Genomic DNA, 26,834 nt, shown 5'->3' with positions numbered 1-26,834 from the left:
ACTAGGAGATCTGGCTACACGCCAGAGCACTCAGTAATGAATAAGATTTCCCTTTGTCCTGTTTAAATACCTTTTAAGAAAACTCAAAAAGCCCACAGAGCTTCTGTTCCATCAGAGATCCAGCAATGGAACTGCACTGCTAAAGGGTTAACACAGGAATTATCTCTCCCACTCCCCCACCCACCCGTTCAAGCTGTAAAGCTTCAACCACATTATAAAAGCACCGAATGATCACAGAACACCAAAAATGCTTGGTTTTGAAGCAATAAAAGTTTAGAGCGCAGTTGCCCTCCCTTAAATTTATTCATGAACCTACATTAAGTGTATGGTTCTTTTTACACAGCGTTTGTAGCTTAATTCAAATGAATGTTTCTGGCTAAGCACGAGTGCCTCTACACACTCAAGTATAATTCAGAACTTCAAATCCGTTAACAGATGGTTTGCTGTTTCTCAATAGGCTGTCTGGCTTGCCTACAGTACCAGAGAGAAAAGGGGGGGGTGGAGGAGGGAGAGGGAGAGAGATTAAGAAGAATGAAGCAGTCTTAAGAAGAGGGAACACACACACACACACACACACACACACACACACACACACACACATTTAGACCTAGAAAAAAAGAGAGAAGGAAGACAGTGAAGACTGACTGCAGTTTACAGGTAGTGGCTCAATTAACGAAAATTCTGATATTTGTTTACGTTTTCGTCCACTGATTATACTGGAACAAGAGTTGACAAAAAACACGTTTCTAAGTGAATGATGAAATATACCCAAATGAGAACATTCTGCCCTCCCCACCCCCACATTTGCTCAATGGGACTGGGTCAGTAAATTTCCTTATTTATATTCAACAGGATATTATTCTTATGCAGAGTGCCTGGTTGTCCGTTGTGGGCAATAATCAAGTCTATCTTTCCCAATGTATCATATTTTAGCCACTTCTTTTAAGAGTAATTATATATCAGTTTGTCTTACCTCTCCAATAGCACACCAGGAGGGAAATCAGATAATTTTTTTATCAGTGCATTTGCTGATATAGTTAGAGACTGTGGCATAGGGTGGGCATAAAATTTAAATCCAAGCAAAATGTGGGTTCTGCTGTTTTTGGCTCTACCAATAGCTTAGCATATAGTTCTAAAATTTCCCTTCTGATATCCATTACCGTTATACTTCGGAGCGCTTTGAATGGCAATAATTATATATGTCTAGGTTAAATTCATATTAAAAATAGTTCCAGAAATTGATTTAAGACAGGTACAAGCATATAAGTACATTTTATTACATTTGTGTATTGAACAGAGCCTGCGCAAACTACTGTACTGTGCTATTTAAAACTCAAGTGCTTGGGTTCTAGTGTAGTTAAAACTAAAATCCAAATGCATTTCATAGCTTGGGCTCGATGCCTAGAAGAAAACAGTCCATATGCTTAATGGGGCTATGTAATTCAGCATACACTTCAGTCTTTGTTTGCAAAACGTCTAGGACGGAAAGAGATGAAGACTGAATTAGACTTTCAAATCAGAGGACGATGCTGCTTCTTCCAAGCACAGGTTGAAGTGGATTAGTGAAATAAGGCTATGACTGGAATGGACTCATTTTAGGATGCAGTCTCAATTTACAACTCAAGAGAAAATGGTGTGAGTGTGTGTTTGACTGATTAAAAAAAGCAGACAATAATATCCCCAACTTTAAAAAAAGGGCATTGCATAACAAATAGCACAAGAAATCCATGTTTGACTTATGGCAATAATGAGATACCGCTCCATCTTCACTGGGGCCAAATGTGGAACTACGGATTGCAAACTTGTGAAGTACTAAGCATAAGTTAGGAAATCACAGTACGTTTAACGTTAACCTTGTTAACAGTCCCCTCCTTCCCTGAAAAATGATGATTATCTTTGCTGCGCATCATCTCAACTTCAGCTTTGTTTCCCAATTTCTTTTGAACACAAGCAGAGTTACCAGTGCCTTGTATACTAAAAGCAAGAAGTGGTAAAAGTACGTTAAAAGACTGAACATTATTTACATTTAAAAAACCAACAACACCCCACTTGTTCAGAAGTAACAAGTGTTCTCGCAGACAGATACATCTACATGCTTTCATATTTTGAAATTTAAGTCACTGTAGTTTTGAAACATTCCATACAGTATGTGCTTGTAATAAACCCACCAATCATTCAATATACAGGGCTTAAGCTCACTCTAAAAACATTATTTCTTGAATATTTCTATTTCTCCTGGGAAGCAATTTACATTAATAGTGGGAAAGTATGTATAGTCTGTGAAGTCTACATATATGCAGGGAAAGGGGAAAGGGGAAAAAAGGTCTTACCATTCCCAGATGTGTTACAGGATTAAAACCGAGCTTTCTGCCAGTCACAGTAATTTGCAGACAACAACACAGGTCACATAAAGTTCAAGAAATGTGTCAGGTCAGAAGCTGTCCCCCAAAGCAGAATAAAACCGGTGATGTTATAGGTATTACTTACGGTACATCAGGCAGCACTTCGGCTTGGTTCTGCTTATCACCATTTAGCATCAGTAATGCCCTTTGAGACTTAGGGCAAGGCCATTGCCCTATTTTCCTTTTCTTTGCTTTGTGTATCCTTGGCTCACACAACCCAACTTGTAAAGCAGGCAGATAGGAACAAACCTGTTGCAAGAGTCAAACTTTAGTCCAGCTATGTTAAATATGACATCTGGTAATTAGCAACGCTAACAGTTCCCTCCAGATCTTTATTGCATTTAAAGCTTATCTTCCAGATTATCATACCTAGGCTTCACAAAAGCCTTTTAAAGTAAAGCTTATGGTGTGAAACTCTTAAGGACCCATATAGTTTCTCACACCCCTATGCAGGTTATGTTGTTAGGGTGCTGCTGGGAACTGGACTTGCTCTTCTCACACATATTTTGGCTTTTGAGTGGTTAGCTGTATTGTGGGCTACTGCGCTTAGGGTTCAAGTACATGCTCGAAAGCAGCATCCATGTGTTGGAATCGGGGGAAATATGCTGCACTACAGCAGAAGGCAATTTGCCATGGGGAATGAGAGTAAGATGCACTGGGCTGGATCCAATGTTGCACCAGCGGAAGTCTAGTTTGTAATGTTTACCATTAAGTCCTGCAACACTAGTACCCAATTTCTGTTGATTGGAAAGAAGCAAAAATTCCCAACAGGAACAGATTAAATATAGATATGTATAAAATTAGGGGGGCAGGAAGAGAGGTTGAAGCAAGACAGTTAGGGGTATCCTGACATTGAGGAACAGAGGAGCCGGAAGGAAAACTTGCGAAGTCATTTCTAAAGAGTCCTTTAGAACCCTCCCCCAATCCCAGAACAATACCAGCTGTCTAGCTGCTATCATGGTTTGATACCTGACATCATGGTTGGAATAGCTCAAACATCAGTTTCCCAGTTCAGTTGCCACAAGAAAATTGGTTTAACAAACCAGTAAGTATTGAGTTAATGTGTATGTGGGGGAGGGATGGAGGAAAGAAGGTCAGAGAGGAGGATGAAGCATGCAGGCACATAGTTAATTCCTGGTGCAAAAATGAATGGTTTATTGGACCAAGATCATTGCATTTGATCTAGGCCAGAATGTTTTTGCATTAAGAAAGATATTACTTAGTACAAATGACACTTACCATTTTTTGGAGAGACAGCAATTCAGTAGAAACAACAGCATTGGTTTGGAATGGCAAGTTTTTAAAAACTGCTTCTGCAACAAACATTTCAAGCCACAGAGATGTTATAGAAGAAATGAACGTTTTTAATTCCTGTGGTGAAAAATCTGAAGAAAAGGGAGACAGTAAGAAAGTGTTAGGGAGTACAGAGAATATTATTGCTGCATTTCTGTCCTTTAATTGCTATTCCTAAATTGTTAGAATTACTAAACCAGCTGTAGAATTGCTTGCCAAATTCTAGAAACAGAAAGATGCAGCACTCCCAACAGATAACTGCCCAGCTTCTAGAGAGGGAGAGCTACTTCTTTTAGTTCTTCTGTCAGACTATTCTTAATGTCAAGCTTATCCCAACGTTCAGTTGAAATCTATGCTCCTGTAAATTGAACCCAGGGAACCTAGTCTTCCCACCTGTGGCAGCAGAGAACTGGACATAGTACTCCAGATATCAAATTGAAGAAAACACATTATGCAGTAGCTAAGAGGAACAGGTTTGCAAAGCTGAAGTACTTAAAATATAAGGTAAATTCCATTTTAAAATAGTATGTAAAATCCATGCTTGCATGGATTTGGGTTTTTTTTTTAATGGAGAGATTTTTGTTCATGAAAGTTACAATACAAGAAACTTTAAAATCTGTACTAGGACAGAGATTTTATACTGCCAGCATGCTTGTGGATACCCAAACTTTACATTTTAGCAATCAGGCTCTAATATGAATTACATAATCTGTTTAGGTGAAATATACAATTAGTTGTTTACAGTAACTCCCTACACTACTACTCTTGGCAATGCAGATAGTGAATGCACAATTTTGTGTCCCCATTTGCAAAATGACAATGAAATATATGGAAGATTGCCTGTACTGCTCTGGGCACTCTCGCGTCCTCTTCCACCAATTGCTTATGATTTACAAACATGAGGTGCTTGATTTATTTATGGAAACACCCTAATCATTATTATTACCATCAACATTATTATTTATTATCTAGCAAACATTAATAATAATTACACTTTCTATGCATAAGTAGTGCTGTAAGATTACAGTGCAGAACCAGAACCAGTGGCCTATTAAAAAAAAAGAAAGAAGAAGAGGCAAGGGAAGTAAGCTGGTAGTTAAAAATGCCAGCTAAAGTATTCTGACATGGGAAGAACACCAAGAGAGAGAGAGATAATGAAGACGAGACAAGGATAAATTCAGGTGTCACAGATGAGGAAGGCTTCACACACCGAGTTGGAATAAGTGATGAAATAAGCAGCCAAATATTCCAACTACAGTATTCTGGTTTAGATACAGAGAACTGAAGAGTTTCTTCACTACGCATGTGTATGACAAAATATATTACAATCTTACCATTACATGAAATGGCAATATAAGATGCAAGATCAGCAGCTACAGGATGTAACATATTTTTGTCTATTAGGAACCCTGAAAGAATCCAGTATTCGACCACAACTCCCAGAATTCTGTTCAACAGGTCAGCTACTTCATGCTTGATGATCTAGAAGAGAAGATCACCTTTAAAATCTCTCTATTACTATATTTTTTCTTAACATAGAAGTCTGTTTCATCCATTTTAAACTGCTCACACAAGTGGTCTACCCTATGAGCATTGTAACTCCAAGAAATTTACCAGGTCTTACTACAGTTTCCTTAATTATACCACAATCTTGCCAGAAGATTATGACTTGTTTGTTCATGTGATTGGGAGCTGAAATATTTAATCTTATTGATGACCAATCTTTATCCACTAACATTCAAGCACAAATTGCAGGTGCTTGGATTGATGCTTGGATGGAACAGATAATTGCTCTATTCAACATGCTGAGGCCCTGCTACCATGTGCTGCTAACTTCAACGCCAGGATTGGACCAAGCAACTTACTCTTGAATTCAAATGCCCCCTGCTAAAATATTTCGAGGAGGACAGACTACTCCCCTAGAGGAGCTAAAATGAAGGCCAAATAAATTAACCCTGCTTATGTTTATTCCAATTAATATATTGTTTCGCCATGCTAATCCAAAATAAAACTACAGGCTGATACATAGGGAGAATTTACATTCTGCGATTTGTTTGTGAGGCTCTAGTATAGTTGATTATATAGTTGATTTCCAATTAACCAGGTCTTCCATATGAGTATTAAAACAAATGACAATCACCATGCTTCCAGCAGTTGTCATAATTTAACTTTGCAATCCACAAAACCCACCTTTTGATTAAAAAAAAATAAGAAACTGATTCAAATAATTAATTCTTGCATTTAAAACTAGATGGTTCTCTTCAGTGGTTTGACTCATGAGTACAGGCAATTCCTCACACGACTACTAACACGCATGCCGTTTTTGGTGCTGAAAGGGTTGCGGGGGCAGAACAGACTGGAAGGAGCTGACTCATGCAACAGCAGGGATTCCCCTGTATAGAAATTGTCAAAAGGGCACTGGCTCTGATGCTACAGGAGCTCAGAGTTAAGTAAGCTCCCATCAAGCTATTTCTAATTAAAGATTACAAAGTCTGGCTATGTTGAAATAAATAGCATAGCGTATGCCTCACTTAATCATAGCTCCGCGACATTTTGAACCTTGTCTTAGGCAACTGTTTTCCAGGAACCAAGCTCTCCATTTTGCATATTTTACTTGAAACCAGGGGGAACCCTTTTAGATCTATCTTTACCGACACAAAGGGTAAAGAGTCTGTTACTTTGAGGACATATTGGAGATTACAGAAATCTCTTATGACATAAGCTGTTAACCAAGATTTTCAGGTATCAGCTTCTCAGATACATCAGTTGTGAGAGAATTTATTTGCATTCATCAGAAGAAATTCACAATTCCAAGGATCCATTTTCACTAGGATTTTAAACAAAGGTCAACCCATGGTTTCAAAACATACTTAAGATGACATTACTAATCAGTTAAGTGGCAGTGCCAACATAAAGGAGATATTCAGCTAAGTCATGCTCAGAGAAGACCCACTGAAATCAATAAACAATAACCTTTAACAATGATTAAGGCCATCTGGGGAACAACAACACAAAAGTCTTGTTCTAGGGAGTAGGGAACATATACAGTCATGGAACATTATTAAGAGTCCTGGGAGAAAGCAGCAAAACACAAAAGACATTATTGGGCTTTCTTTACTCTTCATAGTTGATAAATCACTCACATCATCTGTCTTGTACTTCTCTCTATAGGAATTTATGACCCAGTCCACTAGAATATTTATACGTTTTGTGAAAAGCACCGATTCACTTCCTAACCAGAATGTTTCCAGAAGAACAGTTTGTGGCATCACTTGTGCTTGCTGTGAATCTTCTTCACACAAACTGTAAAAGAAAAATAATTCCTAAATCTGTTTTTCTGTTTCGTTACAATGATTACATAACACACAGTATATCTTCTGTTAAAATCTGCAATTTAGCACGTTTTAAATTACAACGGAATTCAAACATTGATAGAAATGATGTCTCTAGCTACAATCCAGAGTGATATTCAGGCATGATGAAGTATATTGAACCCCCCAAACTTGGGGGGGGGAACAGTGGATAGAGTTGTATCTACCTAGGTTTTGCTCAGAGAAGACCCACTGAAATTCATAGCCTGAAGTTGTGCCCATAATTTCAATAGGTTTACTCTGAGTATGGCTAATCTTGGATACAGCCCATTGTAATGTTAATTTTTAAAAATTGAATTTTTGCACTTTAAGAACAAAGAACCATACCACCACATAAAGGAAGAGGTTACAAGCCTCAGGCTTTTTGCTGTTACAGTGTAATTTCCAGAATTGTCTCCAGTAAAATCTAAGTATTATGTGCACATTATGAAAAAAGGCTTTTAATCTAAGCCTAGACTAAGAAAAATCACAGAACTGCAATGTTAAACACTTACACACTTAAGCACGTGTGTGTGTGTGTGTATGTAAATTAAAGAACTAATGTGTAAAATAATTTTTGAAAAAAGTTTAGAAACATACCTGGCCATTTACCTAGAATCAGAATAGCTTTCTTAAAAACTGACATAAAAGTACAGGAAAAGTAATCAAGTGGGTAGTACAATGTACTTTGGGCACAATTTGTTGGTAAGATACAAAAATGGGTTAGAAATTAAAAAGATAAAAACATTCATTGAAACACACCTTCTTGTTAATGCTATTACTTCATCTTGGAACACATTCATAAGAAACATTAACAGTGTTTTGCGAAACATTCTTGCCTCATCTGTGGTTTCTGTAACAGGGACTGAATGACAAATATTACTGCAGTAAAGGCAAGACCTGGTGGGGAAAGCACAAGCAATAGTTAAGGGTCAGATAAATCAGGATATTTTCTGATCTTCCTTTCTGTCCCCACAGCCCAAAGTTCACCAGCTCCACTAAGGTGCCTGTGAGCTCCACACAGTGCTAACCTTTTTTCAGCTCTGGGTGCCAGCAGAAGACCTGTGGTTCCATAAAGTATCTAGAAAGATGTTTACAGACTGGCTACAGGGACTGACAGATTGTTTTTACTTTAAAAGTGTTGCTATTTTATTTTCTATGCATTTGTTATTGTAACCCAACCTGCACTCTTCAGATAGAGGGCAGGATATTAAATTTTTAAAAAACCAACCAAATAAATACACAAATCCCCAGTCAAATAAGGAATTGTAAACAGAAAGTGTGCTTTGAGCCTGATTCCACTGCTTGGGCTATGCATATGGAGCTTGCAGACAGGAATGATGAAATCCTATTGATTGAGAAAACCAAGGGCAGGATTCAGCACTCTGTGCTCCCCTATTCTCTCCAAAGAGCTAATTGTCTGGCTTCCAGCTTTTTACAACAGTCTTCATATATACAGACCGTATATGTACATATATGTATATGCTTTGCTTGTAATATATCACTTTAATTGTTAGCTGTTTTAAATGCAAACATTCAAGTTCTGAGGACTTTACAATGAGCTCAAGAAATTCCTGAACCTAAAGAAAAACAGTAAACTTGAAAGTTCTTCACTGCATTTACTGACTTGGATCCAGTCTTGCTTCAGGAATAAATCCACTACAGTATCTGGAAACTCCTATGGGCAAGAGCAATTTCCTGCAAGTCTTCATTCACCCTGCAGCACCTGAAAACATTCTTGGGAGGGTTGGGAGATCCTCCAGAAGTGTACAGAGATGTTGCCAAAAACCACTTCTGCACATGGGAATAACCAGTTAGCAGAGGAGTCTCCACTGGATCAAACTCCCCTCTGTGAATGGGAGAAAAACCTTCCTTTGGAGATAGAGATGCCTAAATCCCATCCATCAATTGCTTTATCTTAGTCTTGACGTTCCACACCCAGAATTACATTTCCATCAAGTTTTCCACCATTATTGTAGCTAGGCAGATGCCTCTGTGATGCTCACAAGCAGGGCATGGGGGATGATACAGCAATTCACGATTTATAACAGTTTATATACTTACTCATCTTTAATCTGACTACGTCACTTTTAAAGCCATCTAATCTAGCAGTCAACACACTGTGCGGCACTGCGTTCCATAAACCAAAATTAATTATGCCTTGTGTGAAGTACTTTCTTTTATCTCTCCTGAATCCACTGCCAATCAACCTCATTGCATGACGCTCAGTTCTAGTACTATGAAAGGAAGAAAACTTACCTCTGTTCACTTTCTCTGCACCATGCGTAATTTAAAAAACCTCAATCTTCCTTTAGTTCATATTTTTACTGAACTAAAAGGCTCAGAAAGCATAAGCCACTTTAGTCAAAAGTCAAATTAAAATCTTACAAATATGAAATATTTTTTACTTGAATATTTCAAGAGCTTTCTGAGCAACTGATTATACTTATGCTATACTGTAGTCCCATGGGCTTGAGAAGTACTACACCTGACAGAGTGGTTTGTGAATACATACAAAAAAATAGGAAAAATAAAAATCATGTGATGCAATTTTCAACCCAATTTTTCAAGGTTGAAAAATGCAGGATAAAACCTCATTGACTTGACATACACACTGATAATCTGCTGAACAATTCTGACACAGTGCTCCAACTTAAATCTGTGGAACATTGTGGAAGTGCTCTAAAGAGGCATGCTTAAACCCCATTGAAATTAATAGCAAGTAAAATTGTCAATATCCAGACAGTTTTATTATCTGGATTGCACCCAAACTTTCCTACCCCCCTTAAAGTAAGATTACTTATTTATTACATCTATATATCACCTTTATCTTCCAAGGAGCTGAAGGTATTGTATACGCTTTTCCTCCTCCCCATTTCATCCTCACAACAACCCAGTGAGGTAGGTTAGACTAAGAGACGTTAACTTGCCCAAGGTTACCCAGTGAGCTTCACGACAGAGTGGGGATTTGAACCTTGGTGTCCCAGGTCATAGTCCAACACTCTAACCTGATTGTAAAAAACAACAACCCAAGCCACCTTCCTTCACTTTTCCCTAATATTGGGGTGAGTATACATGGTTAAGAAATAACATTGTACGTATTCCATGAGAAGGAGTTACTTTTTTCATAGTCTATTGTAATTTCAGTGCCTCATTAAAAAGCATGTAGTTTATAAATCTTAATTAACATTAACCATAGGTTTAGTATTATGAGCAAACTTGGATTCCCTCCATAACTATGGTTATGGAATATTTACCACGCACAAGCTATAGAGCTGCAAGTGAACAGCAGCTCTTGTGTCTCCTTTAATGGAAATCAAGGTTTAAGTGATAATTTACTAGATGCATCAGCTTTAACTATTGTTTGTTAACCATACTGTAGTTTGTGCAAATCAGGCCAATGTAATTATTCCAGAGTGGTCTTACCTCACAAGCATCTCTAACAGAGGCCATGTTCCCCTCATGCAAACGGGACATTGAAGAACTTCCAGGTAGTATGTTAACATAGAAGGTGATTTCCAAGGAGGATCGTGTTGAAGAAGAGAATACATGATATGAAAGAACTGAACAGGAAGTGCAGGGTCTGAATTTCCCTGTAATCAAACATGAACACATCTCATTCTATCACTCTGCTCCAATCTTACACCTGTTGTTCCTGCCACTGAAATTAACTAGTTTGAGACAAATCAATGGTGTTTTAAAATACATACCACCCTTCAACAATGTTTCCACACTATATCTATCTATCTATCTATCTATCTATCTATCTATCTATCTATCTATATATATCACTAAGCCATCTTTCTTTATTGGATCTGCCATTTAAGCAGCATTATAACCCACTTTTTTCTATCATGAAACTCAAAGTGGTGTATGTAGATTTCTCAGGTAATCTTATACCATTAATCCCAAACCATTAAGAATAATTTACAGTTAAGGACCCCTGACCATTAGGTCCAGTCGTGACAGACTCTGGGGTTGCGGCGCTCAGCTTCCGGGTCATGGGGCCAGCATGACTAAGCCGCTTCTGGCGAACCAGAGCAGCGCAAGGAAACACCATGTACCTTCCCGCCAGAGCGGTACCTATTTATCTACTTGAGCTTTGACATGCTTTTGAACTGCTAGGTGGGCAGGAGCAGGGACTGAGCAATGGGAGCTCACCCCGTCGCGGGGATTCGAACCGCCAACTTTCTGATCAGCAAGTCCTAGGCTCTGTGGTTTAACCCAAAGCACCACCTACGTCCCACAATTTACACTTACACAGTATGAATTAAAAGCCCATCAGTTTCAATGTGTTGGTGGGAATGAAGTGCTAGCTCTTTTCTACGCCGAAGACTGGCAGCCTAGAAACCTAGGAATCCACCGTAGTGAAGGTCCTTATATACAAAAGCTGCCTTGTATCATTGGGTCCATCTAAGTCAGTACTGTTGCCACTGACTGGCAGCAGCTCTAGGTGTGTCTGCCAGTTCTACCTGGAGATGCCAGGGATTGAACCAGGGATGCTCTGCATGTAAAGCATGTACTTTACCAGTGAGCTACATACATTTCACATAGGGCAATCAGAAATGCTCCAGACTTGCATGCATAACTAGGAAGAAGGGCTGCTGTTTCACTTGAGCCTGGCACCCAGAGGTGGGTGGCTTGAGGGCTACCTAAAAAATGCTGATTAGTTCTTCCTACATGGATATATATGGGACACGGGAGGTGCTGTGGTCTAAACCACTGAGCCTCTTGGGCTTGCCAATCAGAAGGCTTGCAGTCCGAATCCCCGCAACAGGGTGAGCTCCCGTTGCTCTGTCCCTGCTCCTGCCAACCTAGCAGTTTGAAAGCACGCCAGTGCAAGTAGATAAACAGGTACCGCTGCGGCAGGAAGGTAAATGGCATTTCCGTGTGCTCTGGTTTCCATCATGGTGTTCCGCTGCGCCAAAAGCGGTTTAGTCATGCTGGCCACATGACCCAGAAAGCTGTCTGTGGACAAACGCCATCTCCCTTGGCCTGAAAGTGAGATGAGCGCTGCAACCCCATAGTTGCAGGGGTCCTTTACCTTTACATAGATATATGTCTGTCAGAAGTGACAGAGTTCAGTGGTACCTTGGGTTACAAACACCTTGGGTTACAAACACTTTGGGTTTGTACTAACTTTGCCCCAGGATGAGAACAGAAATCACACGTCGGCGGTGTGGCAGCAGCGGGAGGCCCCATTAGCAAAAGCGCACTTCAGGTTAAGAACGGTTTCGGGTTAAGAACGGACCTCCAGAACGAATTAAGTTGCCGTATTTTTCGCCCTATAGGACGCACTTTTCCCCCTCCAAAAATGAAGGGGAAATGTGTGTGTGTCCTATGGGGCGAATGCAGGCTTTCGCTGAAGCCCTCTTGCTCTCCAGGCTTCAGGAAGCTCTCTGCAAGCCTTGGGAGCCCACGGGAGTTCCCGCCGGGCTCCCAAAGCTTGTGGACAGCAGCCTGCAGCCCAAAACCTGAGGAGCGCAGAGGAGCACACCCTGGGCTTCGGGCAGCTCTCCGCAATCCTTGGGAGCCCGGCGCGACTTCCCGCCAGGCTCCCTAGGCTTGCGGACAGCAGCCCGTTCTGGGGGCTGGGGTCGGGGGAAGCTCGAACTTCCCCCGCCCCAGCCCCGCGCCTGGGGGGGGGGAATAATTTTTTTTCTTTATTTCCCCCCAAAAAACTAGGTGCGCCCTATGGGGCGAAAAATACGATAATAACCTAAAGTACCACTGTACACAGCTTTTTTTAACATGGAAACAGAGTATATACATTGTAAACAGGGAAGAATGGCAAGCCAAACCTAACTGCTGGAATTTGGTTTTGAAGTCAGAACTCAGTGTTCTTGGCCACTAAGTAATCACAGCCAACTCCAAAACTTTCAGTTTCTAGGTCTGAGAGTGGCTTGAAAGGTCATGGTACCTCCATTTGCCCTTTATTACCATGGCATGGATGTCAGAATTCACAAGGAAAGGGATGTAATTGCCTCCTGCTCCTGCAAGTTCCTTATTCACTACAATGGAAAGTGCCTCCCCAACACAGCCTGCCAAACTGGCTAGCATTTCAATACTACAGGAAAGATTCATATAGCAAAATCAGTGTGCATTGTGTGCTAAACACATTAACTGGGATTTTAGTGTGGTAAATACTAAAATCCATAGCATCAAACTAGGGGGAAAACAAATGGGAAAATAAGGTTAAAAATAAAAGCAACTGAAATAGGAAAAACAACTTATCAACCTCTTTTACATTGACATCATGCTTCATATCCGACAATAGTATTTAGTACCTACATAGTAGTATGAGTAAAATCCTTACAACAGCCTTGTAAGGGAGGTCAGTACTGTATTAAGCTAATTTTGAAGATGAGGTGCTGAAGGCACAAACAGTTGGCTAAGGTAAGACAAGAGAAACCAGTGACCCGGCCACTCCTTCTTAGCCACTGCAATGTACCAGTTCTCATAAACTGCCATTCTCACCTGAAGTATGTGCTCTAAAAGAGAGTGAACAAGTTTAGCAGGAGGAATCAGATCTTTTCCAGATAAAAATTCTGAGATTGCTATAGGAAATAAGTGGTCATCTACTAGTTCAAGTATATTGTTGGTTCCTCCAGAACAGCGAGTATTTTTTACCTAGGGAATGAAAGACTAAGAATTACAAGATTAAGCACTGATTAGATACACATAAACATAAGTTAGGGCCATTTAAAGAAACTCCTAAGTTTGTTGGTTAATCAATTAAACTGTATTTGCATATGAATTGAGGCAATTCTAAAGCACAAAGAAAGCCTTTATTTTTAGAGAATGCACAAAAGTGCCAAACTAGGTATAGTTTTAGAAGTCACATTTCCTCCAGTGTGGCAGAGAAAGAGAAAACAGTTATCCATAGTTTTTATAAGTATAGATGTATTAAAAATGATTGCTTTTAAACAGTCTGTTGCTTGATTAATTGGGACTCTTCTTTGGTCAATCAATTCTTTAAAAATTGATAAATCCAAGTTGAAACCCTAACACAAAGTCTTTACTTAAAAAAAATGGAAAAGAACAGCAAATTTTGTAACAAAAAATAAAATGCAAAAACAGACTGCCTGCTTGCATCCCCCAACCCCACTAAGCCACTTTGACAGTTGATGGGGCCGTGCCCCCTGTCAATCACCCAACATGCCTGGTGACAATTTTTTCCCTTGTAGTGGGACAAGCTGAGAGATGGTAACTCCAAGCTTGCTTTTAACAGGAATCAGCTGCACAGCCAATCCAGTGGGCTTGAGGTTATTGCTTATTACCATTGATAGGCACTGATAAGCCCACTAGAGTTCGACATGCTCTGTTTTGGGCAGGGGTCAACTGCACTACTAAGTTCCTCCAAAGCATAATCAAGGAGGGCACTTTTAAGGTTCCCGTATCTCTACCTTCCCCACACCTGACATCACATATGATGAGCATGGTTTGGGGAAAATGGTCTGATGGGCCAAACTGGGACCCCTGCCAGGCCTATTAGGCCTGTGAGCTGGAGGTTTTCCACCCCTGGCCTACTGGATTAACCCACTGGGAATAGCAACAATCCTTTACCAATGTCATACCCCAGGTCTATCCCAGGTATTCCTCTAAATACTTTCCATCCTCACATCCACCATATTTGCTGTTTAACACAGGATAGTAAGAAATAAAAATGAAAGTTATTCATTTTTTAGTTATTCGTTTAATTATGTTGTATTGCAGAACATCTATTATTAAACTTAATTTTCTTAAAGGGTGATGTACAGGTGGGTTTCAGGATTGCAATCTCCAAGGAATAAGTTGGTGGGAGGATCAGTGCATGACTCACTGGGTGCTTTCATAAAACAAAATTATAAATCTGGCATATACCTCACATCATTACTCTAGCTCACAGAGCTATCCCAAATCACAACTAGCTGCGTTCCAGATTTATAAATTGCATAACTCCCATCGTAAGCAAGAAGAGCAGCAAGTGCTGAATTACCATAAATTATACATTAAGCACTGGGATATCCCTTTGTGAATTTCAAAAGCTATAAAAGATAGATATGCTGTGCAGATATTTAAGCCTACCTAATTGCCCCATGCTGAGGACTCTGAAATGATCCAAAGGGTTGCTATGTAAAACATTTGTATGTGGCAATTTCTGTGGGCGTAGGATCTTTTAGTGTGAGCTCAGCTAATTCTCTGGATTGCAGACACTATCCAGCACACACAGATACGTTTAATTAAGGATGGATTCGCATTCTACATTGGCAGCAAAGCTTGTCATTTGAACACAAGGGGTTGCAATTCTAAAAAGAACAGATTCCCCAGATGGGAACCTGGAGTGCACCCAGTCAATATTTGTAAGCAAGACATGGGGAAAAGGGGCGGAGAGTCCATAGCCATAACCTCCTTCAGGTTTGAATACTCATACATATGTGGGAGTATCAATAGCTGCAACAGAAAGACTGCTTGTTCTGCATGCATGCCAGTGCTTTTTAGGTGTTTTTTTCTATTGCCCTTGAAAGCTGCAGCATTTGAAGTAGAATAAAGAAAACATGCATGAATGTGCTATATATGTGTATGTTGAGCTGTGATAGACACACTATGAAGTCACCACCATTCGTAACCTTTCCTCTCTCCTTACTTAGCATAATATTTAAAGTTAAAGGTAGCATTTGTTGAAACCCGATCACTGGCAAGAAACTAAAACTATTCCAGCATCATCTTTCTCTTTCTCTCTCTTTCTCTCTCTCTCTCCCCTCCCAGCCCAGTATCCATATCTTACCACGTTTCTGCACTCAGTCATTTGGTCTATTTGAGTATATTTTCTTAGCATAGCCTGTAAATTAAAAGCAAATTATTGGTTTAAAATAAGAATGTATGCTTACTCGAAATTTGTCAGTCATAGTGCATGGTAACAATACAAATGAAATTGTTTGATCCTAAAGCTGTTTACTTGGAAGCTAGTTTCACCAAGTTCTGGGGTGACGACTGAGGTTTACAGTCATAGGTTCATAGGGGATAGTTACTGAGGCATTTTGTGAACATCGTAAGAGGTAGTGGCAGGCCTTATTGGGAATTGCTGCTGAGTAAGCACATGGGGTAAAGAAATGCCATTGGATACACGGAATAAGTTGGGAGGGTCCTCGGTATCAGCAGCATTTTGCAGTTCTTATGAGATTCACTATTCAGACAATGTCCTTTCCAAGATCATTACCAAGCTATGGGTAGAGAGTTACGGGTAAAACACAAAAAAGTAATCAAGTAAAATTTGCCAGATGTTGGCAGACATATACACAAACAGCTGCCTGTGTCCCACAGCACAGAGCCAAACTCAGGTATTTAGACTGTATGCAATTGGATGCATATACTGAAAAAGTTCCCTCCATTCAATTTGAACAATTTCCCCCTATTGCAGTCACCCCCCCACCAATATAGCCCTATACCCTCCAACATCCTACTGATCAAAATTGGGGTGCTCATTTTTTGGGTCCTGAGCTCTCATGGGATCCAGCTGACCAGACCAAAAAACAGGACATTCTGGGATCCAATGAGAAGCCAAGATGGCTTCTGTAATTCCATCATGTCCCATTCAATTCGGGACAGTTGAGCAGTATGCAGTCAATGATATTTGCGATGTAGGCAGAAAGGAAAGAGTAGTTGTTTAAGTAGACTTCTGCTCTTGTAACTGCTGGATGCCACTCATTAGCTAGGATCCAACTGAGCCTATCACAAGTAATGACACATCCGCTTGTGTAGGGGGTGCTTCCACAATTTTCTTCCTCTAGCTGCAGTCCCCTACGCCACATCCCATGCCTTTCCAAAGGGCTCCCTACTGTTCATGAGCAGCTTTGGAAGGAGGATAGAAGTAGGGGACAAGGAAAGTCCCATCGCACAGGGAGTAACTACCAATAATTAATCCAAAATATTGATTTTAAAAATAATCCACCACATTTTCACTCTGTTTGCACCCCTACCAAAGTAGGTATCAGTTAACCTAGTTGTGCATAATATTCATCTCTTTAAGAGAGTAAAGGGGGTGTAATACACTGTTTAAATATTAAGGTAGTTAAACCCAGAGATAGCTCCAATTCTCACAATGATTGATTTTTTGATAGAAAGAAGTCCCATTTGAAAGGTGAAGAATTTTTCCAGTGCGTGTTCTCTCCACCAACTTAATAACAGTTTTTCATTAAAGCAGTATTGACATATTGAGCCTATATCATTTTTGTATAATTCTAAAACTTTTAAATCCTTTTCATTGATTTATCACATGGCATCATGCCTTTTGTAAGAATTCCTTTCATGATTCCTTCACAAGACCTCATGCATTCTCTGTTTTTCACTATTTGCATTTGTAACAGCCATTTCATCATTGGACCTGCTCTGCTCGATGAGACTTTAAGAAGTGGATCCCAACCTCTATACACTAGTTTTTTTAACACAGTGCAATCAGCTTTCTTCCACATTTATTTCTGTGGAGACTTTTTTCTTCAGTTGACTTATGCTATAAAAGTAATAAATGTACATAAGACTAGTTTTTACCTGTTCAGAATATATATGCTTTATAAGTTCATTTTTCATTTCAGCAAGATGCCTGCCAGTCATCACCTCTCTTGACTGTTTGGGTTTAAGATGGTTCTCCTGGTATTTTTCAGCATCGCTTTTAATTTCCTTCTGGGTGATAAATGCAGCATATTATTGTCTATTCAAATACAGAGAGGCCATACAGCAACACAGACAATTACAGTTAAAACACTATGGGTTGGGTCCAGCCTGGTCTTTTGGTGAATGGAATGACTTCTTCCATTTGCTATAGGAATTGAGATCCAGAAGAAGCCTCCCCGCTGGAAGAAAGTGCCCAGTGCCCTCTTGTCATCCTGTTCCAGGGAATCCCCTGATTTTTCTGAAGCAGCTTTTTAGGGGCTCATTTTCAGGGGTTCCTCCTGCAGGTAGTCTGGATCCAACTCAAGCAATTTGGACTTTTCCTAGAGGTGGCTAAACTGTGGCCCTCCAAATGTTCCTGAACCGGAACTACCATCATTCCTGCCATTGGTCCTATTGGTGGAGGATGATGAGACCTGGAGTCCAACAACATCTGAAGGGCCATTAGTTAGCCTCCCCTGGCTTAGAGAGGAGAGCTCTATTATTGAAACAGCTGTGAATATGTGAAAATATAATTAGAAAGAGAGCTTGTTCAGGCATTCAATATATGGGCCCCAATCTTCAGGAAGGCACACACAAGGCTTTCAGTAATATGCTGTTAACAACCACAAGAAGAGGCCCAAGGAAGTGAATGATTTCCATTCCCATCTGGATCCTGAGTTGGATAGGAAGGTGCATTCTGCTCAAAACTTTATGTTAATGGGATTGCAGACATAGACTAAATGCACCAATCATGTTCGACTACCAAGGGCAACCCCAAATCCAGTGCTGAAAAAAACATGCTTGCAACCCTATTAGATGTGGGCATTCAGTTAGGTGATCAACATACATAGTGTACTGATCCAGACATGTGGTCTGAAGTCCTGGCAAACATTGTCACAAGGTCTCCAACTCCAACCTTGCCAGGATTTGCTAGCCTCAAACACACAAAAGCAAATCACGGTCCAACATTTCCTTAATGCTGCTATACTTCACTGTCTTGTATGCAATCTAATGAAGATGATGGATACAATAGCAGTCTGATAATTTTCACTCTGAAGTATTCATGAGAATTTAAATGCTTCGAAACAAAAATCAGAGTTGAAATATTAATCCAATGATAATTTGGCTTAAATTGGACTCTTAAATTTGCCACAAATCAACAGCTACATTTAAAATAATGTATTTCGATTATGATTCTCATTATATTAAGTGTACTTGCCTCTAAGAGATAAATTTCTAAATAGCCAACTGGACAGTATGGAACACCAATGAGATGCTTCTCTCTTTCTTGATCTAATGCTGGGTTATTGGTTAACACATGAGTAATGTCCTTTGGTGCACTTAATGCTGCATGGACTGTGGCTTTTCCTGCTTCTAGAACTCTGTAGGAATGAAACAATATAAACTTGATGGAAATATAAAATGTAACTCTTATTTTAAAACCTACACAACATACAAAAAAGGAAACATAAATCTACTCTTTAGTTCTGTGGTGGGGGTAAGGGAACACATACCTAAAAATGCAGTTTAAAAAATTCCTATCAGAAACACACATATTTGCTTTGTCAATGCATTAGTTTAAAACTGAACAGATTTCATATAGTCAAAATGCTTGATTTGGTGGTTGTTGTTTTTAAACAACAGTTTTTAAACTGATCAACAGAAATTACTACCAGATTTACATGCGAAGAGCCAACTGTGTGAAAAAGTCCCATGTAAAAAACGGGCAGAAATGGGAATGACCATAATAGACAATATTCATTTCCCATTTTTTTCTTCTCTCCAAGTAAGTTTATTGTTCTTCAGATGGGAGCAAACTGATAGAAACACCAAACCTAACACACACACACACACACACACACACACGCAAATGCAAATACAGCCTAGGAAGCACAGCGGACATAAGATGATCCTTTCACAAAAAAATTAATTCAGTTAGGATTTATCCATACTTTACAGGCATGGTCAACGCTTTAATGTTCTTTTTTTGCCGCTGCGAAAACCTGTTTTTTAAAGTTGAATCGGAGCCAACGTCAATCCATGGAAAACCTGAACTGCTTTTTGTTGCTTGGGCACAGAACTTTGAAGCATGGACCTGAGCAGGGCACCTGTTAGGATAAGCCCCAAATCTCTAATGCCAGATTATTGGCTCCTGTGTGTAACCTAGGCCATCTTCACTCCAGTCAGTATGAACACCTGGCCCCATTCTGCAACCATATGATGCAAACTGCAATAGTGCATCCCACTACTTCCTTTTTCTACCTATAGTTTGTTGCGCAGCACAATGAGGCTGCTGCTTCCTCTCCTTCGCTGTAGCTAAATGAGGGTGTGAAAGCACCACATGGACTCCCCCAAAGAGTTTATGTTGGAAAATCAGCACAACACAAATACATGTGGGAAAGGGGCTGTCAATTCTGCTGGAGTTTTCTTGTACGCCTCTTATTAAATACTTGAGGCTTGCAAGGGCCTAAGTCTGTATGACAATATGTGATTTGAATTGTACAGTTTACTAGTAAAGGAAACTAATTTTAATTTCATCAAGAAAAGGACACCAGGTACAACAGTACAGGTGGATTCGTAACACTGTAATACAAGTACCATCTCCTCCTGTTAACCCCCCACAATCAACCATGATGGGGAGAGCTATGGGCAGAAAGAGAAGCAAAAGAAAAGTAGTAAAATAACTGCTGAGTTTAGCAGTGAAAACAGTAAATTAAAAATAAATTCTGAAGAATGTATATTGAAGGTGCACAGGACAGCGTACATGAATTACCTCACTTTATCCTTACAATCCTGAGATCATTTGTCCTTGGTCTCCAACTGAGCTTCTAATAGAGATTTGAACCCAGGTCTCTGTGGACGAAGTCCAATACTTTCCACTGAATCACACTGGTTTGGTTTTGGAATTCAGTATTATATCTGTTCCAATTACTAAAAACATATTCAAGATCTTTGCAAGACAAAGTTGTAGACTGAAGAAAAGGACCTTTTGTCCACATGAAAGTAACCCTTGTGCAGATTCTTCTACGCAATCGGTTGTGGCATTGTTATTTAATTTGCTGTGCGACTGGGTATCCTTTCTAACTCACAGGGGGGAAACCCCCAAACATCCAAAATGCACTTCACAATTCATAGCAAACAGTTTCTCCTACACCAATATTATCTCTATATAAATAAAACATTATAGTTGAAGCGACCCTGTAGCAGAATTGCTGTGGACCAGAGTAAGTGAGAGGGAGGAAAACACCCACAAAACTATTTTCATCTAAATCAAAGTGAATTAACATATTAATTTCTTCAGTTTTAAGAAGTCTTATCCTACCTTCTCAAAGAATCCTCTAGTTTATCACCATTCATAACAAGGAGGACAACTTTCCATCTGTGAAAGGCCCCTGCAGCACCAGAGCGTATCAGCTCTTCGCGCCATCTTTTAGGTGCAGATTGCATTTGAGGTGAATAATGGGAGACTTTTTCGATTTTATATCCCCATTCGTAAGTTGTTTCATCAAGCCATCTGCCACTTTCGGCACTATTAATTATGTAGTCCTTGGTTAGTATCCACTTTCCTGGAAAGCAAATGAACTGTCATCCACAAAAGAATTTTTTTTCTGCAGACAAATGGCAATCAAATGAAGATCAAATATAAAAATTAGTAACAACCTCTGTTAGGGCAGAAAAAAGGGGATCTTAATGTAAGTTCTTACTACAGTAGTTGGCCTTTTCTTTAACGTTAATTTTTTTTGGCACATTTTCATTAAAAATAGTGATCCTAATTTTTTGGGTAAGAATTCTTTAGCTTTTTTAAAAAATGTGTCTATTCATTTTGTGAAACTTTGTACTAATTAACATTTCATGCTTATACACTAGTTTCTATGCATAATATATTCTCAAAAATATAATATATTTACTTCCAAGTGTAAATGTATAGTATTGCAGCTTTAATCATGCTTTCAAAACACTAACCATACTTTTTGGGGTGGGGGTGGGGAAATGCTTTGAAAAATCAACAGATTTTTTGCAAAGGACTGCAAGCAGGAGAATAAATGCCTGCCCATTCCTACACGTGGATTCTTTCTTTAAGAAACCCCCTCTTTTATTCTGCATTAGCATATTTCAGATATATTATTCTATGTTCTGTCAGCATGTGCTCTAAAAGAAAAATATAGCTGATAGGCACTCATACTTCTGAAACTTTTCATCTTCAAAATGTGAACCATAAATATCACACATCCACCAGCTAACATACTCTGTAAAGTTTAACTATAGCCATGCCCACCCTAATTCTGGAGGCCCCTATAACCTTAGTCAAACATTAAATTTTAGAGAGAATTATTTTATACCAGCAGCTTCCACCTCCAAAATTGATTTCTCTTCTATTAGCACATCATGTACTCAACATGCTAGCTTAAATGTGATTTTGATGGTATTGTCCCCTTTCCTCCTTTGCCCAAACCTTTTTTTCCCATTCTTTCAGGGTTCAAATCAGTAACAGCAGCACCATACGCTTTACATAAAAACGAACTACAGCATATTTCATAGTGAAGCAGCTAAAACTGTGATCCTAATCAATTTTACAGCTGAGCCGAGCAGATTGTGCCATTGCAAGGCAACGTTTTACCAGATGGTACTTCTATAGGTGCTAGCTTTGCATGCCAGCAGTCATCTGATGGAAAGGGAGGGGGAGGGGAAAGGTACTCTCAGCCTCTTTGTTTAGGAACCATTACCCTGTATTCATATTTCTTGGTGAAAAGGTTCCCCATCACAAAGGCATGCTACCTGAAACACTCAGATTTTGTACGGGGGAAAAAAATCAGTCACAAGTTTCCTTTGAGTAGCTTCCACTAGTGTGCATTTGTAACAAGTCTGTAGGGAGTTAACATTCTAGGACAGAAGCGTTTTCTGTATTACTGATGTTGACACAAGAAAAATATATAAATAATAATTGATCTTTATAGTCCAGTGTGCATGGCACTTTATAAAGAACAGTTATAACAGGTCCCTACCTCAAGGAGTTTACAGTCTAAAATAGACACAGTAAAGCAGGGGAAGGAAGGGGGAAATAGAGGCACGGGTACTTTGGTTTATTTACCATAGGGATTAGGTGCTTATCCATAAGCTTTCCAGAAAAGGTTAGTATTGAGGAAAGGCTTAAGGGAAATAAGAGACATGGTTGAATGGAGACATGCTGAATGGCGAATTCAGGCATTAGGGCCAGCAAGGAAAAAGGTGCAGTCATTTCATGGAGCTTGAGATGCCACAGTTCAAATAAGAGCTCTGGGTTCACACCCACATGAAGAAGAGGCTGAAAGGAGGAGTTTGTGTATCCACAGGTCTCTGAGAGCATGAGTTGCTATTTTTTGTGAAAACTTGTGATTTTAAACTTATTGATACCTTCCATTTTTATCACGTTAGATGTTTTAATTAAAATCCAGTTGGGATCTAGAATAGCAAAAAAAAAAAAAAAGGTAAAGGACCCCTGGACAGTTAAGTCCAGTAAAAGGCAAATGGACTTTTCAGGCCGAGGGAGCCGGCATTTGTCCACAGACAGCTTTCCGGGTCATGTGGCCAGCTTCTGGCGCAACGGAACACCGTGACAGAAACCAGAGCGCATGGAAACGCCGTGTACCTTCCCACCACCTATTTATCTACTTGCACTGTATGCTTTCAAACTGTTAGGTTGGCAGAAGCTGGGACAGAGCAACAGGAGCTCACCCGTCGTGCGGATTCAAACTGTCGACCTTCCGATCAGCAAGCCCAAAAAGCTCAGTGGTTTAGACCACAGCGCCACCTGCATCCCAAATTGGAATAGCCTAACCAAGCCTGCTGCCCTCTTAGATGTTTGGGAATGCAATTCCCTGCATGGTCTACCCCCTGCCTTACGGGACATATGTGGGAGGGGAAAAGGCTAAGGAGTAAACCCTACACAAATCCGGAGTCCCTAAGATGGTTAGATGGAGTCTTCTATGCCTCCTACCGATAATTCCTGCAGCTAAGCTGGTGCCAAATGTATTGCTCTGCTTTCCTTTGGACCACATCAGTGAGGTTGAGTGGGGCAGCTCATGGACAGCCCAGGACCTCCATACACACTGCCAAGGCTTGCACCCTGGAAAGGTCACTTCAGTGCTGATAACGCAGCAAAAACAAATGCAGGAGGTAGCAGTTACAAGTTTCTAGTTACAGCAGATACTCCATTATCTCTCAAAACAGATGGATGCCAACAATTGCAAGGTATTTTCAAATTCGTCAAAATCTTTGCCATTAGCAAAAAATGTGTTAAACGATCAATGAGAATTACCACAACTATGAAAGCTAAAGAGAAGTTATTGTTGGGAAATTTAGGCTAATATGGAAGAAATGAAATGAAAACCTTGTTAAATGGGTACAATACCCAAAGTGCTCACTAAGAATTAGTATCTGCAGGATTTTTAAGGTCACAGAAGATATAAAACACAACGAACTCTAGTTATGTACACACATATGCATAATTTTATTTGTATGCCACCGATCCACAATTCAAACCATGATCAAGGCAGCTTACAACATAAAAAAATGCTAAGTACCTGTACAACATAACAAAAGAAGTCATAAACCAAAAATAAAACATAAAAAATACACAACCAAACTGAAAAAAATTCTACATAAATCGCAACAAGATCTATAACACAGATACAAAAAACCAACAGCAACAGCCCCCAACAATCATACCCCAAGAGTATGTATGTGGATGCCAAGAAAACATGTAACAGATTAGAACGGTCTTTTAAAAATCTTATGCATTAAAGTTTTTAACGTAACTAATTTGATAAACTGATTGTTTATACTCAGTGCATCTTCAGTAGTTAATGGTTACAATTTAAAAATGTTTAATCTGAGTATAGGTATTATTATTTAACAAACTTGTATACAGTTTACAAGAAAATAGTCTTCCAAAAGCGCTCTATAGACTTTATATCAAGATGTTACCAATTAAATGTAATTTAAAACCATTAAAAATACCCTAACCATTTTAACACACTATTATTTTAAAATGTTATTAAAGTCAACAATGGCCAACATTAATCTAGCATAATAAACACACTTAAAAGGCCAAAGAATGTTAATCAGTCAAAGACCTGGTTCTAGAGAAATGCTTTTACTTGTCACCTAAAAATATGTAATGAAGGTGCCAGGCAAGCCTCCCTGGGGAGAGCATTCCACAAACAGGGAGCCACCACAGAAGAGGCCCATTCTCGTGTTGCCATCCTCCAGACCTTTAATGGATGAGGCACACAAAGAAGGGCTTCAGATTATGATCACAGGGTCAGTGCATATGGGAAGTGACAGTCCTTATGGTATTGTGGTCCTGAGCCATTTGAGACTTCATAGGTAAAAACCAGTACTTTGAATTGGGCTCGGAAATTAATTGGAAACCCGTGCAGTCAGGCCAGGATCAGTGTAATATGCTCAAATTATCTTGCCCTATTGAGCAACTTGGCTGCCAAATTCTGCACCAGCTGAAGTTTCCAAACTGTCTGCAAAGGAACAGCACACTATACATACCTGCTGCGCATGCTGCTAAGAACTTTTCACTCTTGCAAGGTCTCTTTGCTATGAGGTGAGTGCAATCTCTGTATTCCTAACAACAAAAAGAACACACAACCATAAACTAAAAATTGCATACACATTTTCAAAAATAATAAGGTAAGAAGTAGAATTTGCTCTTTTACCAGAGTGTAGCATGCACTCAAATTTTACCACTATGAATACCATATGTTGTAAAGTACAGTCATACCTCGGGTTACAGATGCTTCAGGTTGTGCATTTTTGGGTTGCGCACCACGCTGAACCCGGAAGTACCGGAACGGGTTACGTCCGGGTTTCGGCGCTCGTGCATGCGCAGAAACGCTAAATTGCAACCTGTGCGTGCGCAGACGCAGCGCTGCGAGTTGCGAACGTGCCTCCCGCACGGATCACGTTCGCAACCTGAGCGTCCACTGTATTCTAGGTGATAAAAATCCACAAAATATTTAGGTTTATCAATTATCATAATTTACCGTAGTGTTAAAAAAAACACATTTTAGTGTCTGAAGCAATTTGATTAGGCCCTTTTTTTCTTGGTTCTTAAATCCAGTTAGTTGGATCCTCCGTTTTTGGATGTCACTTTCCATCTGTTAAAAAAAGAAAAAGAAAAAAGATGTACAACATATATTCTGGCACAATCTGTTAAGATGCAGAGTAGATGCACTTAAATGATCAACTCCTAACTACTATACAAATCTGCTTATTATTACTATTCATTTCATTTCTGTAACACTTTATATTTTTAAGGGGAAAAATCTCAAAGTTTACAACCTACATTAAAATATCAAAGAGAAGGTCTTCTCTTTAAAATATCAAAGAGAAGGTCTTCTCTTCAGCTTAACGCCTAACTGTATCATTTACAATGTACAGTGGTACCTCGGGTTAAGAACTTAATTCGTTTCGGAGGTCTGTTCTTAACCTGAAGCACCACTTTAGCTAATGGGGCCTCCTGCTGCGGCTGCGTTGCCGCTGCACGATTTCTGTTCTTATCCTGAAGCATAGTTCTTAACCTGAGGTACTATTTCTGAGTTAGTGGGAGTCTGTAACCTGAAGCGTATGTAACCCGAGGTACCACTGTATATGTAAATGGAATGTTTCTTAGCAGAGGGTATTTGGGGATTGTTTACCATAAATATTTTCAGGAAAGGGGGGGGAGCATGCAGAAAGGTAGGCTTGAGACTTCAAGATTCACACACTTTTATTCGGGTATTCTACTTGAGTTATTTGAATTAGTCATGCTATGCAAAACCAATAACCTTTCTAGGATTTCACCGTTCTCTGTAGAGCGAGCAAAGTTAAATATCTGTGCCCCAAGTTTGAGAAACTATAGAACTACCAGCCAATGCACATTTACTACAGCCATCCCCACTGTATTCAGCGGGATTTTGCTTCTAGATAAACAACGCCTAGGAAAAAAAGGCTGAGATTCTGTCACTATAGTGGTTAAGCCACTTGCTCGGGCACGCAACCTTCTTACCTGGAGAGACAAGTCCGCAGGAAAGAGAAGCTACAAAAAGAGAACGCACCCGACGGAATATCACTAAGTCAAGCAACTTCGCAATACAGTAGTTCTGGAACCCGCGCAGAGATTCCTACGGAG

At 39.7% G+C, this 26,834-nt stretch overlaps 1 protein-coding gene across 5 annotated transcripts in view; it reads right to left on the bottom strand.

The window, feature by feature from the left end:
* The window catches only part of SLF1 (SMC5-SMC6 complex localization factor 1), a 33,663-nt gene that overhangs the window by 6,426 nt on the left and 403 nt on the right, over positions 1-26,834 (bottom strand). For 3 of the 5 annotated variants that reach the window (XR_008332810.1, XM_053409036.1, XM_053409037.1), the window contains exons 2-15: positions 25,708-25,821; positions 25,214-25,289; positions 20,997-21,240; positions 18,894-19,056; positions 17,573-17,704; positions 15,813-15,866; positions 13,523-13,675; positions 10,472-10,638; positions 7,808-7,945; positions 6,839-6,998; positions 5,030-5,177; positions 3,642-3,787; positions 2,488-2,651; positions 1,841-1,974 (exon numbers count right to left, since the gene is read on the bottom strand). Coding sequence is in view for 4 of the 5 variants with exons in the window: in XM_053409036.1 (XP_053265011.1) it covers positions 1,841-1,974; positions 2,488-2,651; positions 3,642-3,787; positions 5,030-5,177; positions 6,839-6,998; positions 7,808-7,945; positions 10,472-10,638; positions 13,523-13,675; positions 15,813-15,866; positions 17,573-17,704; positions 18,894-19,056; positions 20,997-21,240; positions 25,214-25,289; positions 25,708-25,821 (1,993 nt within the window). In the remaining variant the exon portion in view is untranslated. Of the gene's footprint in view, positions 1-1,840; positions 1,975-2,487; positions 2,652-3,641; positions 3,788-5,029; positions 5,178-6,838; positions 6,999-7,807; positions 7,946-10,471; positions 10,639-13,522; positions 13,676-15,812; positions 15,867-17,572; positions 17,705-18,893; positions 19,057-20,996; positions 21,241-25,213; positions 25,290-25,707; positions 25,822-26,711; positions 26,814-26,834 lie in introns of those variants that run through there. The other 2 variants (XM_053409038.1, XM_053409039.1) reach the window with 2 other exon arrangements.

This window comes from Podarcis raffonei, chromosome 11 (genome assembly GCF_027172205.1).
Source record: "Podarcis raffonei isolate rPodRaf1 chromosome 11, rPodRaf1.pri, whole genome shotgun sequence".
Classification (NCBI taxonomy): Eukaryota; Metazoa; Chordata; class Lepidosauria; order Squamata; family Lacertidae; genus Podarcis; species Podarcis raffonei.
The sequence above is the reverse complement of the archived record's forward strand: the minus strand, read 5'-3'. Positions and strand labels throughout refer to the sequence as shown.